We start from the raw sequence: 20691 nt of genomic DNA on the forward strand, positions 1-20691 counted from the left end.
TCCTTTTGATCTCACCTGAAGGTCGTCAATTTTCTTCTGCAAATCCTGCACTTTGTTCACCTCTTGCATAAGATGATTTGCTGGTGACAATCTATCTAACCACGCAGGTGTGCCTGGAGTTCTTGAGGTTATATCAACTACTTTAGGATTGACCATAGTATCAAATACTTCCTGGAACGAGAAAAATGAACACACATATATAACAAATCAACAGTTCGAAGCTTTTCATATAACAACATTTTCAATTACGAATGGTATTATAAAAAGAGAAGGTTATATGGTAATAATGGGAGAACGATAGAAGAGAATGGCAGGGGAGAAAATGTGCTCAGGGAAAATCTACCCCATAACTGCTATGTCTACCACAATAACGAATGTCTCAGAAACAGAATTTCAGCCATTTTGGTGGGGAGCTATCAGTTGGCCATAGCTGGACCCATCCAGACACTGTAATTTATGCTTCGTAATTGATAAACAATTAGTTTATATATAATATTATAATCCATGGCGTTACAGTCCTTTAAGGGTCCAGACGACCAGCTGGCTGCCAGTCTCACATTCAAATGCGAAGCAGAGGTGAACGATCATTCAACCAGAATGGAGGTATTGTGTAGTTAGCATGATGATCCTCCCAACTGTTATAGCTGGCTTTTGTAACCGAATTTCACTATCTTACATAGCTCCCCAAGTGCATCACGATTCTGGATGGGCACCAGTCCCATACACTGACCGAAATTTCATGAGAAAATTTCTTCCCCCATGAGGACTCAAACCAGCATGCATTTCTTAACGTGAGTCCTAGACAGGATACCTTAGACCACGACGCCATGGTGTGGGTCAAGCAGCTAGTTTGTAAATATTAAACCAAACATTTTTTTTTAATTCATGTCACATGCTATATTATTAAATATTTAATCTTTCGAAATATTTATTTTTATATTACTATTCTGTGTGAGTGTATGTATGCTTGCTCACACTAGATGTGAACACAGTGCACAATAATTTGCCTTTATCTTACCAAGTGTACAAGTGCATTTCCACGCACTGACATGTGCATCACAGCATGGTCACATGACTTCCACATTTATATCTTCCAGATTGCAAAAGAAAATTCCCCTCGATTTTTTCAACTGCATTACATGTTAAACATTTACTGATACGATATTTTTCAAAACTACAGGCTTACACATATAGAGCTTGTCATATTATTTTCATTATATGAAGCTGAGGAATAATCTACTATTCATGATGAAGGTTATATAAATGGATTAGCAACACTGAGTATGTTAATTGGATGGAGTTACACAAAGAGACCAACCGCCAAAAACCTGTTTATTCTTGATTTTTTCCGAGTTAAATAATGCAGCCAACAACAGATTTGTTCAAATATAGTAAAATCCCTCGTAACTGGCACCCAAATAACCGGCAATACCAAAAAGCTACAAAGACTTATTGAGCACTTCATGTAATAGTTGTGTTTGTGTGTTAAATTATTTTAAAATGTTCTATACCCTTTACATTTTGGAAGTTACACAAAATAAACTGTTTTTTCATCCTACAATCTATTGACAATAACAACAACAGGTTGCCAGGCGACAATAGAAAACAAAAGATGCGAAAACAAATGAATGAAATGTATAAACAATTGAATACCCTTTCCAATTTAGCTGTCACATGATAGGGGTGCCATTTGAAATTTAAAAGTGGAGATGGCTGGGGGGTGAAACCTAATATGAAATTTAGACTGGTTTTAAACTTCCCCTCAATATTTTTTTGTTGTTATTTTCTAATCCAGGTATTTCACAATAAAGTCATTTGACCTCTTGCAGTCCCAATATTTTTCAATCCCCTCAATATTTAAATTGAGGTGTTCTTTGTTTAATTAAATTCCATTTGGATTATATACTCATTTAGACCGGATAGTTTCGAAATGAAAGCCCTGTATGATAAAATATGCTTTTGTTGAAATAGATTTAATTCACAAGAAAGTGACATTAATCTTCTCATAACATACACTTACTTTCAACAAGTTTGAAGCTTTCTTTTCTAACTTATTTAAGCTATTTTCTTCTTGCTTTTCTTTATCATCCTGTTCCTTAGGCTCCTCCGTATCTTTGCAAATGATTTTCCTCTTGGGAACCTGAAACAAGCAGATTTATTATATTAAATACACTGAATTGAATTTCGGAAGGGGGAGGGCACTATGAACCAGTACTGCAACTTGAAGATCTTTTGTGCTAACCCTCAGCTACGGACATTCCTAGCCCACACTGGCTGCCTACACTAAGGTTTGCTGCATATCCAGGTTTCAAGCAGGCAACCAGACTAGTTCCTTGACCAGCCTCCTTCCATGCATTGGCATGGTGTTCAGGGAATGCTATGAAATGACAGAATGGAGATAAGATGAAATGGTGTAGATGTCTAATATGGGAAAGTGGGAGAACCCCCAAGAAAAACCCCAACTGCGACCTCATCTGCAACAAGTGTCAGAATGAATTTTTCACATGAAATATTCTAGACTGCCTGCATGACAGGCCAAAGATCTGTCCACTCTGCCACCATAGAGGTTATTAAATATATTATTGAACAGCCAAGTATAGGTGTGCATCTGCTTCGAAATAATGTTTATTCTCTGTTGGTAACGTCCGTAACTACTTGATCACAATATCACGTCACATGACATGTTTCCTTGTTTGTCAAATCTTATACTAAATTATCTTATTTTGAAATTATTTCCATTTATAAATGGTTTTTATCCAGTCAAAACAAATACCTATTTGTTGCAACATGTCTTCATAAACATATTTTCCTTCCCCCATCCCTCTTACATTTTCTAAATTATTATTTCTTATATTATACATCTTGAGTACACACTTTTAACACTTTACATCACTTAGGAATATAGTTATAATAACCACATTCATGTGTTAAGAGACACTGGGACCGAGTTTTGATTAATTTCTTTCAAATTCGGCAGGTGTTGTTGCGTCTGTACATTTAAGTAACAGTACCAAATTTCATCAAGTTTTATTCATTAGTTCAATAGACATTAAATTTCACTTATTTTAGTGATATTAAATTATGTGTAAATTCAAAACATCCCTGACAGCTTCAGAATTGTTTTTGCTTTTAAAAATTTCTATCAATACGAATCATATTTTACTATAGAAGATTTTTTACCTCACCTTTAGTGGCTGTAAACTGTCAAGTTGATTCTTGGCAAATTTTGCCTGAAGCTGGAGCTTCTCATTTTGCACATTTCTGAGGGCAATTCTCAAGTCTTTGATCTGCTGGATTAAGAGTGGTGAATCACGAACCATTGCTGGCAGACTTGGCGTTGATGGATATTGCACTGGAGTGGGAGAACTCACTGCAAGAACACATTTTTGCACTTCCTTCAGCAGTGTTTTGAGAGCAAAATTATAAAATTTCAACAAATATTATGATTGTTAAATCAAATTTTCAAATCAAATTCTATGTTTAGTCAATATTTCATTATATGTAAGAACATTAATCTGCTAGACAGTAATTTTATATTTAACTATTACTATTAATATTACTACACCTATTATTAGTATTCATATACAGAGTGAACTGTAAATAATGTCATTAATTAATTTCAGGGGGGTTATTCTTTGAGATATTTCAAACAAAAAAGTATATTTGCTTGTATTTGCTTCCTTTCCTCCAGCTATTGCAACATAATTTAGTATACTTTTTTCTTGCAACCTAACGACTTCTGTACTTATCTGTGTAATTGGCGATAACAAGATGGTATTGGTGAAATGAGTCCGAGGATTAGCAATGGGACTACCTGACATTAGCCTTACAGTAACTACTATGAAAAGGTAACTTAACTGACCTGCTGATTTCGTTATGCCTTCTATTAGAGCTTTCTTGGAATAATTCTTCAACTTCTCCTTCAATTCTCCCCTTTCTGATTCTAGAGAGTCAATGTCAGCCTGCAAGTGATCCATCGTTTCTTCAAATTCTTTCTCTTTCCTCTTCAAAAGTTGTTGTGCATCATCCAATTTGCGCTATAAAATTACAATAATAATCAGCAATGCAAAAAAGGAACACCTTGCATTTGAGATTAATATTCTGCAGAGAATATGCAATATTAAAAAAATAAAAGGAGTAAAATGAAGGCAGAGAATAAAAATATAAAATACTAATTCTACAAAAAATCTAACAAATAAACAAAAAGAGATAACGAAATTTGCTTTAACAAATTCTTTATATTCTAGGATGTAAAAAAATTCTTAAATTATGTTTTATTTAATGATGCTCGCAACTGCTGAGTATATCAGCGTCACCGGTGTGCCAGAATTTCGTCCAACAGGAGTTCTTTTACATGTCAATAAATCTACTGACATGTGTCTGTAGCATTTAAGCAAACTTAAATGCCATCGACCTGGGCTGGGATTGAACCTGCAACCTCAGGCACAGAAGGCCAGCACTCTACCGACTGTGCTACCCAGGCCGACTCTTGGGATATACCATCAGGAGAAAAGTCCAGTATAGTAAAATATGTAGGGTATTGAAAATTCTATCACGGTACACAAAGACTGCTGAAAGTTGCAGTAACCAAATAATGGCACCAGAACATGGTGCAATGCCATCATTCCTGTGATGGGACTGACTACAGACCTCACATGCAGGAAGTGCAGAAGAGAAGTGCAATCTTCTCTTCACATATTATGCAAAAGTGAGCCTTTGTCCACAATCAGATATGTCCTCTTGGGCTCGGACAGACTGGGACCAGAGGATATAAGGAAAGCAGACCCAACAGAATCCTGAACTTCAAGGAGGCTTAGGGGCTTGGATAAACTTTCCAGTTATCTGGGGGGGCAAATCGTAAAACAGAGAAACCCTAAGCTCCGCCCACATCCCCTTTCCACTCTCTCTCTCTCTCTCTCTCTCCCCCTCCTTCCCTCCCCTCTCTCTCTCTCTCTCTCTCTCTCTCCGCAGGGCTAGTATTCGATCCGAGTATCTTCCTAACGAAACGAACGCACGCATGCACGCTTTTTGGTCATGCTTTAGACCTCTCGGCTACCGAGGCGAGTTGGGGGTAGAAGGGAAAATGAATCTATTTATGTTCAAGGGGACAATGATGGAATGGCGCGGAGGACAATGACGGGGGTGGCATAAGTGTTAACGCGCGCTAGTAGAGCTTCATTGTGTCCATGTCCAGCTTCATGTACAGATGGAACCACGTGTCGTGATGAGCCGTACCGAAGAAGTGTACTTCTTCCTGAAATTGTGCAGGGAGAATTTGAAGGTGGATACGATAAGGTACTGGGCTGTTGTCTAATGCGCCCGAATTTGATTGTATTGTGTATTAGTACGTGCTATGAAATACATGCGAGGCGGTAGGCAGTGATCCACCGAAGTGGGACAGATAGTAGAGAGAGAGAGAGAGAGAGAGAGAGAGAGAGCAGGCGAGTGAGGTGCCGAGCGGCGAGGGTGGGGATAACTTCCCCTACTGGCGTTCGCTGTTTCAAGATTTATCCATCTGGGGTACAATGGGCCCACTTAAACAGCCTACGTGCACAAGACTGAAAGAGCCCAACCCATTTCAATTCATTCATTCATCATTCCTGCATTGATCTTGACCGCAATAGGCCTATTTTAATAGTAGTACTGCAAAAGTAGTTATCATACATAGGTTGGATAAAAAGTAATGGCAGCACTGCTATCACGTGACGATGGTGCGTTCAAGAGTTGCCAGCTGTGTGGATATGAACAAGGACTGTTAGATGAGTTAGTGTAGCCAGCGGCGACAGTACTCTCTCAATCTACTGCAGTGTGTAGAACGATGACTTTCATAGGGATAGTGCGAGCGCCCTAAGACCGTGTTTACAAAACTAGAGCAACGTTCCTGGATCAAAATTGAAGTGACACAAGGTCGTAGTGCACAAGAATGTTTTCAGGGACTGCGTGAAGCATGTGGCGATGCAGCGTTGCCATATCGCACAGTGGCACGATGGGTTAAAGCGTTCCAGGAAGGCAGGGATGTGAAAGTGATGTTCATTGTGGCATATGACATTGATGGGGTAATACTGCACCACGCTGTACCTCCAAGGCAGACTGAAAACGCGGACTACTGGAACATCCACCGTACTCACCCAATATGATCCATGTGATTACGATCTTTTCACCAAAGTGAAAGAACCACTGAGAGGGACCCGGTACAATACCAGAGATGAACTTATCCGTGCTTTAGGGTGGTCAGTAGGAACATCAACAAAGATGGACACGCTGATGGTGTACGACACCTTCCAAACATTTGGCAAAAGGTAATAAATAAGGGGGGCGACTATATAGAAGGTACGTAAATGTTGTACTCCTGTGAATAAAGCCATGTCAGAAATATCGAACTGTTGCCATTACTTTTCATCCAACCCAAGTATTTACAGTGAAAGAAGTATCACTCAGTTTAAAAAATAAGTAAATAAGTCTTTAAAATATGTTATAAAAAGTAAATTAAAATTTAAACTACATGCCTAACATAATTTGTGCCACTGTATCTTCACTCCACACTTAACTCAGTCGCTGCTGCAATGATTTCCTTACCTGTAGTTTCTCAATCGTGAGCTCGTAGTCTTTATTTACATTTCCAAGTTTTTTCTCTGCCAGTTCTTTCCTAATGGTCATTTCGCTTAATTCCTCTTGCTTAAGCTTTATGGAAATCCTTAATTCCTAAAAATGAATATAAAAATGTTGGTAGAGTTAAAATAACTCAGCTCTTCTCACACTCAAAACAAGAAAAAAGTGTATGTTACAGTTTTCACAATACCTTAATGTCTGCTTCCTTTGCTTCTAGTTTGTGCTTCAGATTTTTAGTCTCTTCTAACTCCTTCTTTACTGTCTGGGATCTCAGAACAATAGGAGGGATTGGCTGTAAATAGTAATAATAATGATGCAGCACTTCTTACATTCAAATGAACAATTCAGCATTCACAACAGTTTTATTTTACAATCATTAACATTAGAATTCATTTTGGATGTTTAAACAAAATTCATACCTTCTCTTCTACATTGCTGCTTGTATTGATGTCGTACTCGCCATCCTGCAGAGCTTGTGCGATCTTCACAATTTCAGTCTGGATGAAACTGACTGAAGTTTTTATGCTTTCAACAGGACCACGGTCCTCGTGTTCAAAGATACTGTCACTTGCCGCATGTGCGAATTCTTTCAGCTTGTCATGCGGTAAACCCACATCTGAATCTGGATAAAAAAAATACACATACAGTAATAGACAACATCATAAAAAATACTAAACGCAACATAAACAACAGGAACACAAAAAATACATCACATTGAAATGGGTCGGGCTCTTTCTCAACACACAACTCAATTTCAAAACACATACTCTCTTTGACTCTACACTACGAACACACCCACAGAGGAAACAAGAGGCGCCAAGACCAACAACGACCAGTTCCAAAGATGACCGAAAATAGGTCGAAACATGTTAACAAGGTACGTTAATAATATTTAACACAAGAAAGTTCTTATCATACATATTCCGAAGAAATACATCACATTAACATAAGAAAATAAGTTAGGTTAGGTTACGGGTGGTTGTTAAGGAGTCTTAAAGGCCTCCTGCAAGTCAGTCTAAAAGGATTATTGTGCAATCCCAATGGAAGGGATGCTAGCATTGTCTTCCAAAATCTGTTCCTTGGACATCATACGAAAATAAAAACAGATACAGTGCAAGACTGCATTATCTTTCGAGAAACCAAAATACAACATTGCATACAGAACACAAAACAAAAACACCTCAACACACAGACAAGATACACAAATACAACCTAACAGGTGTATGCAAACCATCATGCAAGAACTGTAATAACTTCTACTGGAAGATCTTTTGAAACACGTTACAAAGAACACATCATATCCATAACCAAACCACACAATAATTCAACCTATGCAGAACACGTAACAAACTTCAACCATAACTACAGCAACTTACTGTTAGACACTGACATGAAATACTACACATTCAACAAAAACTCGATAATCTAGAACACTATAAAATTTGCAGACACACAAAAATACACCCACAACACATCCTCAACACTCAATTGCATTTCAGAACACACTCACTTGTCGATACAATCATGAACACACTTCACCACAACAAGAAACAAGAAGAAAGCATTGGAATTCACTAGGATTCTGAGGATGATACAAATGAATACCCCACCAAGAATAAGGGTATATGGTACATTGTTTCCCCTATGTACTTAGATTTTTATTCTGGGGAAGGAGGTATTCAAATAACATCAAAACTAATCAATCAGGTAACATAACATCAAAAATTTATAATGTTAATAGAATGAAGTCGTTATTTGCTTTTTCAAATAACTTAACAATACATCAGTGAATATATAAGTGTTAAAAGAGTGTATTCAAGAATGAATAATAATAAAAAAAAAAAAAACAGAAATGTATTTAACAATTATGGTTGCAATGGTGCTTTAATTATCATTGTCATTTCCTCTAACTGAGATTTAATATCATTAAATTCGACTAATGTTGACGTTCTATTAATAGCTATTATTGCCACACTATATACTAGTACTATACTGGCATCCACCTCACTTGGCTTACTCTGTTTTGGGTTCGTACTCCACTCAGAGAACAAACAGATTACTGGCAAAAATCACCGGAAAAACAGGATTCAGATAACAAAGACCACTCAAAACATGGACAGACCAGTGAAAATACGAACAGGCAACTATAGTCTAAGTCGGAAAGTCAGAAAAAGAAGATGTACTGGCACATTTCTCCTGAAAGACAAACATTCGCACAATCTCAATCATTCAGTCATTTTCCCCAGTGTTTCGTAATGTTAGATCCCTAAGCCACACTTAGATTGTGGGAATTCAGTTTTCTCAATTCATTAGTGAAAGCTGAATCATAGGTATCAGTGAAACTGGTCAATATATTGATATATTCAATCTAACAGTCAGAATAGATCATCTAAGACACAATTGGTATCGACATGTCCAAAGAATGATTCCAAACAGAATAGGATATATCTTACTGAATTACAGGCCTAAAGGATGCAGAAGTGTAGGCCGCCTGCTTTCACATAGGATGACTCACTAAATCACTCTTGATGTGGAAACAGGCCTTCAGGTCTAATTAGAAGAAGAAGAAGAAGAAGAAGAAGAAGAAGAAGAAGACTTACCTCCATTTATTGCAATCTGTTGAAGCGAAGCCTTCACTATGTGCTGAAGAGTCTTCATAACTTTAGATGCATGTTGGCAACATTGCCGGAGTGTAGTTGCCACATCATCAGAGAAGCCGAGTTGCGTTATGGATCCTTCTTGAGGAATGCGGAGTCGAATTTGCTTCAGCTGCTGTTGCAGTAATTCTGTAGAAGTCACTAGGTACTGACTCAACAAGCCGATATCTCCACTCTCTTGCCCAGACTGTAAACATTCCGACAGATTCTCTTAAATCTGAGTAGGATTAATAATAATGTTCGAAATAATGCCAAAGTGACAAGCTCATGTAAAGAATAGTACATTATGCAACGAGCCTATAATGACAGTAATTAAGAAGCGAGTATGGATATTTATGAAACGAGCGCAAGCGAGTTTCATAATTTTCATACGAGCTTCTTAATTACCATTATAGGCGAGTTTCATACGACTTTTTATGCTCGACCATATTTCTAACTTGAAATTATTCAGATGTATACATTTTATTTGTATCTGACAAGATCGGAAGTGACCTAGTTCTAGGTCGTGAATTGTGAGATGTGCGCAGACGCGAAAGTATTGATTTTTTCCGAGGAACAATAATGTCACTGACCTTGTGTAATCCCGTTAAACTTGGTATAACCTTGATTATTAAATTCGACATTGAAAAACGAGATGACAAATTGAATTTATTTGAATATTATTTACAATTAACGCTAATTATTATAGTAACAGAACATAACCTTCTGCGACAGTATTGAATTTCCAGCCTCCATGACTTTTCGCTAATTCTCTTTCGATTGCTTATCCGAGAATAATCGATACTTGCGGTTTTATATCGGTACAAAGCTGACTTGTTATTGGCTGAACACTTGTAAGCTGAGTTGTCATTGGCTGAAAACACCTGTACTTTAATGAGTAGGTTTACTTTAATGACATCCATTAAAGGACTGCTACGAGGTGTATAATTACTACATTTCGGCATGGTCGAGCATAAATAAATTAATATCTCTCCTCTATTGAAGAATATTTATTCGTAACACACGTAATCTAAGAAGAAGGTTAAACTTTGAAAACATACCTGAATTAGACTCCTCATTACATTGGCATCAGTACGGATACTGTCGCAAGCAGATGACAAAGCTCTTCCACTATCTCCCAGGAGGTGTGTTTGATTCATTTTAGTTTCACCAGCCAACACGATGGGATAAATTGTGTTAAAATATGCAACACAGCGTTCCAGAGCTTCTGTTGTTACATTTTCGTCAAGCTGCAAACAAATAAAAATATTAACAACATTAAAAGGAAAAAGTACCAATTAAGAATGCCTGAGAACACAAGGAAAGACTGAAATCTGTCATGTGCGTGATGCTCTGACTAGTTGGTATACTTCCTCACAAACCACTCATCCTCCTGCCCATCCTGAATTTCAAAAACAGTGGGACGTTATCTTTTCCCAAAAAAATTGAGATACACTCCTTTCTTCTTTCAAATCCGATCAAGAAATTGCATGTCTCCTAGCTCTTCAAGAGAGTGAGTCTGGAGTTTGGTTACACGCCTTACCTTCTCCTCACATCGGCACCCTAATAGATAATACATCCTTTAAAATCGCAATGGTTGTAAACTCTGCCAGCCACACCAATGTATTTGCGGAGGAATTGCTGATATTTACGGTCATCATGCACTTAGCTGTGCGAGGAGCAAGGGTCGCATTTCCAGACATACATCACTCAATGATATCATTAAAAGATCTCTGACTTCTTGTGGCATCCCGTCTCTTTTGGAACCACCAGGTATTAGTCGTGCGGATGGTAAACGACCCGATGGTCTCACCTTAATTCCATGGTCTAGAGGAAAATCTTTAATTTGGGACTCCACTTGCGTTGACACTCTAGCTCCATCTCACTTACCGAATACCTCCAGACGCGCAGCATCTGCTGCTGAATTAGCCGTGAAGAAGAAAGTCAATAAATATGTTCATCTTTTAGACAATTATATCTTTCTCCCATTTGCTGTGGAGACCTTCGGTCCTTGGAGTCATGACGCTAAAGTTTTGGTGTCTCAAATCGGCCAAATTTTTATCTCCATTACTGGTGATCGCAGTTGCACTACTTATTTGCGTCAACGCTTAAGTATTGCTATTCAACGCGGAAATGCAATGAGCCCTTTGGACGAACTTTTTCTCCTGTAAAATTTATTATCTCTATGTAAATGTTTATATTTAGTTTTTATATATGTGTAATTATAACGGTGAAAATATTGTTAATTAAATTTTTTTTTTTTTTTTTCAGGAAAGACTGGTTAGAGTTTATATGTCCAGAAGTTCCTACGTTCAACTCTCTCTTATTCTATATGGTTGGTTGGTGTATAATGCACTGCATTTGGCAATGAAGCCATCAGCAGTCGAGACTTCCAGTATTTGCTGACAATATCTTATTCTACAGTGTGCTTATAAAGTCCTATTACATTTTCAAGAAATTGCTTACATATGACTTAAGTGTTATACTTACTTACTGGCTTTTAAGGAACCCGGAGGTTCATTGCCGCCTTCACATAAGCCCGCCATTGGTCCCTATCCTGAGCAAGATTAATCCATTCTCTATCATCATATCCCACCTCCCTCAAATCCATTTTAATATTATATTCCCATCTATGTCTCAGCCTCCCTAAAGGTCTTTATCCCTCCGGCCTCCCAACTAACACTCTATATGCATTTCTGGATTCGCCCATATGTGCTACATGCCCTGCCCATCTCAAACGTCTGGATTTAATGTTCCTAATTATATCAGGTGAAGAATATAATGCCTGCAGTTCTGTGTTGTGTAACTTTCTCCATTCTCCTGTAACTTCATCCCTCTTAGCCCCAAATATTTTCCTAAGCACCTTATTCTCAAACACCCTTAACCTATGTTCCTCTCTCAAAGTGAGAGTCCAAGTTTCACAACCATAAAGAATAACTGGTAATATAACTGTTTTATGAATTCTAACTTTCAGATTTTTTGACAGCAGACTGGATGATAAAAGCTTCTCAACCGAATAATAACAGGCATTTCCCATATTTATTCTGTATTTAATTTCCTCCAGAGTATCATTTGTATTTGTTACTGTTGCTCCAAGATATTTGAACTTCTCCACCTCTCGAAAAGATAAATTTTAAATTTTTATATTTCCATTTCGTACAATATTCCCGTCACAAGACATAATCATATACTGTGTCTTTTCGGGATTTACTTCCAAACCTATCTCTTTACTTGCTTCCAGTAAAATTTCCGTGTTTTCCCTAATCGTTTGTGGATTTTCTCCTAACATATTCACGTCATCCACATAGACAAGTAGCTGATGTAACCCGTTCAATTCCAAGCCCTCTCTGTTATCCTGGACTTTCCTAATGGCGTACTCTAGAGCAAAGTTAAAAAGTAAAGGTGATAGTGCATCTCCTTGCTTTAGCCCGCAGTGAATTGGAAACGCATCTGACAGAAACTGACCTATACGAACTCTGCTGTACGTTTCACTGAGACATATTTTAATTAATCGACTTAACTGTTATAGGTGTTGGAAAGATACACAACATGTTGACCATCAACGAGTGGATAGAGGTTTTTGTTGCACGTTTAAGAGGTCAGTCATACAAGGACATTAGAAACATGTTCCAAAGAAAGTTCAGGAAACTGACCCCAACATGAGGTAACATTCTGATTCTCGTGAATAAATAAGTTATAATACCTATAATAGATACCTGATCTTTCCTCAGAAGTTCTACAAACATATCAACAGCTTTTTCTTGCACTGCCATGTCAGGATATGCAGCTCCAACTTTAAGAAGCGTATCTGGTGAACAAGCATTAAGTGCATACAGGAACTGATGCAATATCATCTGAAAGAAAAGAATAGTACAGTAGTATTGAGTACAAGACATGTTGTAAAAGTAGGAGTAGGAAAGCAAAATATGTTGCCTTTAGTTATAATGAATTTGCAATGTCAAGTATGATTGGCCTACAAGCTAAAAAAAAAATCTTATGCATATATATGCAGTTATAGTCACATGATATAAGAAACAGACAGGAGTGGGAATTTTTATCATAAGGCAAGGTTACACTGGCGAGCTACATCGACAGAATAACAGGTGTTCAGAGACAGAATCGTTCCTTATTTTTATGATTTTATTAAACTTTCTTTGTCTCTCTTCACAACAATTTCGAACCATGCTGTTCGCGAAAATTTCTTCATATGAAACTGGTAATTAATTTAACTTCAGTTAAATTGATCCCCTCTACCAGCTACTGAATCCCACAGATAATTCTGCACAAGTTCTTATCCAAGTTGCAGGACATAACTTTTTCACAAAATGTGTATTGATTTCAGCAATATTTAAACCATCCTGCGCTCAAATTTTATTACATCATTATCTAAAAAATGAATAATTGAGGACAGTTTTTGCAAAACTTGCTAACTGAAAAAACTAAATTTTACAGGAGAGACAAAAAACTGAATGGAGACAAATAGGTTATAGGTGCAACCATAAGACACACTATAATGAAGAGAAATAATTCAATTTTACCAAGATAAGTTTAACATCATGTAGAGGCCTGCTTCATGTTAACGAATCCACCAAAATCTCAATTTTGCAAATTTTGCAGTTAGCAAGTTTTGCAAAAACGGTCCTCAATTAATCTAAGTACATGTTATAAAATGTATAGATATATGAAATTTTATAAATGTTTAAAGCTTATAAATACAACGTAAGTCATTGTATGAAATGAATTCCCAGTAGGGGCAAGTTACCTGGTTGAGGTTTTTTCCGGGGTTTTCCCTCAACCAAATATGAGCAAATGCTGGGTAACTTTCGGTGTTGGACCCTGGACTCATTTCACTGGCATTATCACCTTCATCTCATTCAGACGCTAAATAACCTAAGATGTTGATAAGGCGTCGTAAAATAACCTACTAAAATAAAATAAATAAATGTATGAAATGATGAGAACCATCTGAGATGCTTCAAACGCAAGATCTTGCATAGAATATTTGGTCCTGTTAGAGAACATCAGGGATGGAGAATGTGCTCTAATAATGAACCATATAATCTGATTGAAGGACAAGATATTGTAAAATTGATAAAAGTCCAAAGGACAAGATGGCTGGGGCATCTAAACAGAATGCCAGAAACACGAATACGAATAAGAATGTTAAAGGAGAGACTATACAGGGTGGAAATAATTCTGCAGATTGAAGGGGACAACAAATGAATAGAAAACTTATATCATGTTTTATGAAAATGAAGTCGGAAATTTCAGAAGTCTGGCAACATCACCCCTAACACACTCAACTTTCTTTTCGTAATATAGATCTAAGAGTTCAATGAACTCACGTCTGTCTCCTTAGGTGAACTACCTCTCACCTCCATCATTGGCTACAACATTGCAATCTGGTAACATCGGTCAGCGGCTTCAAATTTATGGTTTTAAAATCAAATTTACACAAAAACCATACACATTATTGAAATATGCCAAAGGGATAAATGATTCTTTATTAAATGTTATGTCGATATAGACAAAAGCACGATCCTACTCTCTTCATTTGCTGCATGTCAAGTTTCCAAATAAATACACATATAAACTGCCTCACCTGAAGTGAGTACACATAATGCCCAAGTCTTGACTTGAATGCAAATTGCTGGACTGCATGGCCTTTGAGAACTGCAGCACGATCAATCTTTTCAACAGAAGGGAACTTATCTCGCACTTGTGAAAGCAGGATTTCTGCCTTCCAAAGCAGCCGTGGGACCAACAGCAAGATCAGGATTGCATCATGATCTCCTATAAATTAAACAGTACACAGTGATAAAATACAGCAGCTAGAAAATAATTATTATATAATAAACATAGTTAGTGTACCACTTAAAAATGCAACACTATTTATGTAATTCTTACTCTTTATGGTAATAGTACATAGTGCAGCAACAGGCACAAAAAAAAAAAGTATGAAAAATCTAAGCACTGTTTATTCAAAACAGTTTTGTCCTGGACTTACACACAATGATCATAAAGCAACTAATAGAAATAGTGGAAGACTGTATGTCAAATACTGTTCAGTGGTGGTTTAAGTTTTGGGGAAGAAAAAGCCACATGGTGTTAAGTCAGGCAAGTATGGTGAATGCATCAGCACGCAGATTATTTTGCTGACAAAGAGAGATCTATGGCCTGGTGCATTGTCATGTAATAGAAATCAAATGCCCAGATCTCAGTACTGAGGTAGAACATAACGAATTCTTTGAAGCAAACATTTCAAAATGTCCAGACAGTAGGCAGTGCACAGCTATCATGGAAAATCATGAAAAACTTGCTTTAATTGTTTATCCTTCATGACGAACTTTATAAGCTTTGGGAGAGTTTGCTGACTTCCATTCAGTACTTTTGTCACGTTGTTCTTGTGTGGTATTAGAAATGCCACATGTCATCACCCAATCGATTTCAGCAAGTTGGGTTATTCTGAATGATCTGAAGAGTTTCTAGCAGAGCTGCTCTTGATCATCTGTTAATGAATGTGGAACAAACCATCCACAGACCTTAGTTTCCTTAATATCCAGAGTTATAATTATTATTTCTCAAATGGTTTCTCATTAATGAACAGATTCCCTAAGGTCACTTGAAGCACTGCATCTAACTTGCTGGTTATTATTTTCTACTGACTTTTGATTCATTTTAACTGAGCAGGAAATCCAATGTCCAGTGTTCTCTTCTGTGACACAAAAGGTTATGCCACTCAAAACACGTGTACTGGACAGACAATTATCTCCATATACTTGCTTCATCATTCGAAGAGTTTCTATGGCACTTTTGCCCAGCCGAACTTGCTGGTTCATTCTTGTTTCATAAGAACGTAGTTCAGCTCACATTCTCAAATGGTGATAATTAGACAGAGGAACTTTATGCAAGAAAAAAATGAATGCAACTACGCAGTAAAAACTATTGAATGTGCTAAAAATTGAAACATAAGCAGTAAAATTATACACTAAGGTTAATTTAGTTTAATAACAATACTATGATAATACAGTAAAACCTTGATAAGATGTGCCTGCTTATTATGCTATCCCGTGTAGTATGCTTTTTTTGTCCGGTCCCTGCACATTTCATATATAATGCCTTTATAAAATACCCCGTTTGTTGTGCTCAAGTCCCGCATAATACGCTGTTTTTGTGGAATATTTTCGACATCTTGGTCACTGAACTCACTGGTGCCATTAACCTGAAAAGTATTGGAATTCGATCCTTTACCTGCACATTTAAACCTTCATACTTCGTACCTTAGTATACCCCACCCTTTTGTTACACTCTCTTATTCGACTCCTTATCTGCGTGGTTAAAGCCTACATACAGTTATAATACCTCACCCTCTTGCTAACCCTCTCTCTCAAACAACATTCCTCACTCGGCCGTAATAAAATTCTGGAAATTTTTGCTGAGCAGTTTGTTGCCCTTTAGTGTATTGAAGTATCTGTGAATGTGATTACAATGAGTGTTAAATGAAAAGCGCTTTTTGTGTTGGAAAAGTTGGAAGAGAACAGTACTCTTACTCAGAAACAACTCTCTGATTCATTAGAAACCCCCTCATGGACATCAAGAATGATAATAAAAAATCGCGACTCAATCACTACAGCTGCAACGTCAGGAGAATGTAAGCGCAGGAAAGTGAAATGTGGCAAACATGAGGACTTGGAGAACACCCAAACGGCAAACAACTATAAATGGTTTTTTTTTTTCGAAAGAATTAAATACAGTATATATTGTAAATGTCTTTGACGTACAGTAATTACATAATGAAGTAATACTACATTACGTTTCATGAATCATGTATTTCAATACAGAAAAATGCTAATAGATATTGTATATAAGTCAAAATTAGTATACCCGCCTAATACACGGTCTCGGTTAATACGCGGTTTACACATGGTCCCTTGAACAGCATCTTATCGGGGTCTTACTGTACTTTCTGTTCTCCATATTATAATTAAATATAGCATGACTAATTTCATACCTCCTCTGTTCATAAATGTGTCAGGCATGTAGGCTGCAAGGTACTGCACATGCTGATTTGACTGCTGGACGTCAATGCGACGAAGCTCCAAATCAATTGCCTTTGTGTGGGCTTTGGTTTCAGTAAACATTTTCTAAAATAAAACAAAAAATAAATAAATAAATTAGATTGATACTGCTGCATTCAATGCATAAGTGAAGACAAACTCACATATGGAAGAGAAACCATTATTACTGCTATGTTGCCACACTGACATTGTATACTTCAGGAGCTTCCCCCGATCAGTGTATGATTTAATGGTTCACAAATACGAAGAAATGAAATTAGTAAAACTGAAGACATTTTGTTACATGAAAATAACACGTGATTAAAAAATAATCGTTACATTTCCTTAGTATATATGACAGTTTAGTGAAATTTTAATTAATATTTGTGTTCGTGAATATGAAAAGGGACCACCTGGTGGCTCCTAGTTTCAGATATAATCTTAAAAAAAAAACACAAAGGGAGGATTCAAAGCGGTGAATTTTTTTATGCCTTTGGTGTGATCACATCCTAAGCAACAAATAAGTTCATGGCATTATAGATTTTCTGTACTGAATAAAATATATACCTTAAAATCAAGAATTTCTGGTAGAGCAGACACAGGTTTGCTGGATTCTCTCTCCAACCGTTCCTGAAGTTCCTGACTGTGTTCTTGTAGGTGCTGAACCAGCTCACGAAACTTGGCTATGGTAATTTCACGATCTGCAAGGGTTTCCAAAGCTGCTTCCTTCTCACGTTGGGCCTGAAAGCATTAATTACTCCTATACATTATACCGTTATAAGATGCCTCCAATTAAAGCCATTCACGAGCAGTACGCATTTTATAAAAGACAAAAGAGAGGACTGAATTATACTTTATGCTCGACCATGCCGAAATGTAGTAATTACACACCTGGTAGCAGCACTTTAATGGACCTCATTAAAGTACACCTATTCATTAAAGTTCAGGTGTTCCACCAATCAGAAAACACCATTGTAGCAATATGAAAGCGCAAGTATTGATTATTCTCAGATATGCAATCGAAAGACAACTAGCGAAACGTCACGGAGGCTGGAAATCCAATACTGTCGCAGAAGGTTATGTTCTGTTACTATAATAATTAGCGTTAATTGTAAATAATATTCAAATAAATTCAATTTGTCATCTCGTTTTTCAAAGTCTAAATCAATTTCAAGGTTATATCAACATTAATTTTTATTTTACTCTCTAGATTATATCAAGGTCAATGACATTTCCTTCTCGGAAAAAATCAATACTTTCGCGTCTGCGCACATCTCACAATTTACGAGATATTGCACAAGGTCAGTTCCGCCCCCCAGTCAGATAAGAATAACATGAATACTTATGAATAATTTCAAGTTAGAAATATGGTCGTGCATAAAAAGTCGTATGAAACTTGCCTATAATGGTAATTGTTGTTGTTGTTTCCTAATGCCAGGCATTTGACAATAAAGTCATTTGACCTCTTGCACTGAAGCACAGATTTCTATAATGGTAATTAAGACGCTCGTATGAAAATTATGAAACCAGCTTGCTCTCACTTCATAAACATACTCGCGTCTTAATTACTACCATTATAGGCTCGTTGCATAATGTACTATTCAATTACAGAAGTCAGCCATACTATCAATAAAATACGGACTTGTAATCGCATCACGAAAGACCACATACCAATGAAACATCTGATAGGCACTACAAGACGACAGGAGCTAATAGAAACACTATGTATAATCTTTACATCCCACCACAACCTTAATCATGACTATAATTACCTTCTTGACTTGAAAGAACCAACTAAACTTCAAGTAACATATATTTTATTAAATTTATTTTGAAAAACGTAAGCTAAAGGTAAATAAAATGTATCATATTTTAAAATGTCACAATTGTATAGTTGTTCGAAAACATTTGTTAGCTGAAATCATCATAAGATATCAATTTTCAACTAGAATACGTGTAATATCAACGACAGTATCTACCTCTCGTGTGGCACCATTAGCTAGATCCACCTCTTCCCTCAGTTCCACCTCCAGCTCTCGACTGCCCTCCTGAAGCTGTTCATTCATGTCTTGCAGAGCCTCCAGATCTGCAACTGCTTCCTCCAAGTCCTTCACACGCTCCTCAAGAGTTAGTTTGGAATCTGCCAGTTGCTGAACCATTTCTTCAGCACCTAATGCTGCATCAACCTGTCAGTTTATTTACATTTTATGTTAATATAACATCAGAAGTAAATAATATACATATTGGGTTTATAGGAATCCTTGCAGTGCAAACTTAATCATGACTTTCAGAAAAATTACATAATTAGTGGCGAAGCTAAGGTGTAAATACTGGAAGGGCTGAAAAAATCTGCTTACGACACTGTATCAATATCTCAGGTTATTTAGCATCTCAATGAAATGAAGATGATAATGACGGTGAAATTAGTCCAGAGCTCAGCCCTGATAGTTACCCAGCATTTGCTAAAGTTGGATTGAGGGGAAACCCCGGAAAAAACCTCAACCAGGTAACTTGCCCCGATCAGGATTCGAACCTGGACCACCTGGTTTTGCGGTCAGACGCACTAACCATTACTCTACAGGTGTGGACTTAAAGCAATGTAAAATTAATTGTTATTATTGACATTTGATTCAAAAGAGCGTGTTATTTTATAACAAGCTGCTATGTAAAAATATGCAGCAACGTGTGTTTCACTTTGTTTTATAAGAAAATAAAAGTGTAAAATAGCGACCAGTTATACTGCTTTGAGTCAATCACTTGCATAGGCCTAGTTAGTACAAAACAGAATACCAAGTGAAGGTGAGATTTAGGAATTGCAAAGAAGAAGCTTTTGAAGATTTCATAACATACTAAGTAATTAAATAAAAATTATTTACAGTAACTAAAATTATTGTATGAAATCACATTCATATTCTGCATTCCAAGTAGACATGTTTTCTCAACTGACTAATCTCCGACCAGGATTTTCTATAAAAGTCTAACAAAATAATTCATATGACGAATTTGGCTTATCTCCTATGTATGTTTGTTGGGCCTACTCCTACACTATAACATGTATATATATAAAACTAACCAGAAATATTTACACACAGAATAAAAAATTTTAAAGGAGAAAGAGTTCGTCCAAAGGGCTGGACTCGGGAAGAGTACCCAAAACGCTCATTGCATTTCCACGTTGAATTGCAATACTTAAACATTGACGCAAATAAGTAGTGCAACGATGATCACCAGTAGTGGAGATCAAAATTTTGCCGATTTGAGATACCAAAACTTAGTGTCATGACTCCAAGGACCGAAGGTCTCCACAACAAAGGGGACAAAGATATAATTATCTAAAAGATAAGCATATTTATTGACCTTCTTCTTCACGGCTAATTCAGCAGCAGATG

The 20691-nt window shown here is 36.8% G+C and overlaps 1 protein-coding gene across 18 annotated transcripts in view; it reads right to left on the reverse strand.

The window, feature by feature from the left end:
* The window catches only part of DCTN1-p150 (dynactin subunit 1), a 100231-nt gene that overhangs the window by 13176 nt on the left and 66364 nt on the right, over window positions 1-20691 (reverse strand). For all 18 annotated transcript variants that reach the window (XM_069822937.1, XM_069822931.1, XM_069822936.1 and 15 more), the window contains 14 exons: window positions 19282-19488; window positions 17870-18043; window positions 17257-17389; window positions 14848-15038; window positions 12962-13099; window positions 10307-10495; window positions 9210-9453; window positions 7029-7231; window positions 6800-6901; window positions 6577-6702; window positions 3863-4037; window positions 3186-3370; window positions 2021-2140; window positions 16-171 (listed from right to left, as the gene is read on the reverse strand). In XM_069822937.1, the coding sequence (XP_069679038.1) occupies window positions 16-171; window positions 2021-2140; window positions 3186-3370; window positions 3863-4037; window positions 6577-6702; window positions 6800-6901; window positions 7029-7231; window positions 9210-9453; window positions 10307-10495; window positions 12962-13099; window positions 14848-15038; window positions 17257-17389; window positions 17870-18043; window positions 19282-19488 (2343 nt within the window). The remainder of the gene's footprint in view (window positions 1-15; window positions 172-2020; window positions 2141-3185; window positions 3371-3862; window positions 4038-6576; window positions 6703-6799; window positions 6902-7028; window positions 7232-9209; window positions 9454-10306; window positions 10496-12961; window positions 13100-14847; window positions 15039-17256; window positions 17390-17869; window positions 18044-19281; window positions 19489-20691) is intronic.

The sequence above is a fragment of the Periplaneta americana genome, chromosome 4 (genome assembly GCF_040183065.1).
Source record: "Periplaneta americana isolate PAMFEO1 chromosome 4, P.americana_PAMFEO1_priV1, whole genome shotgun sequence".
NCBI classification, from domain to species: Eukaryota; Metazoa; Arthropoda; class Insecta; order Blattodea; family Blattidae; genus Periplaneta; species Periplaneta americana.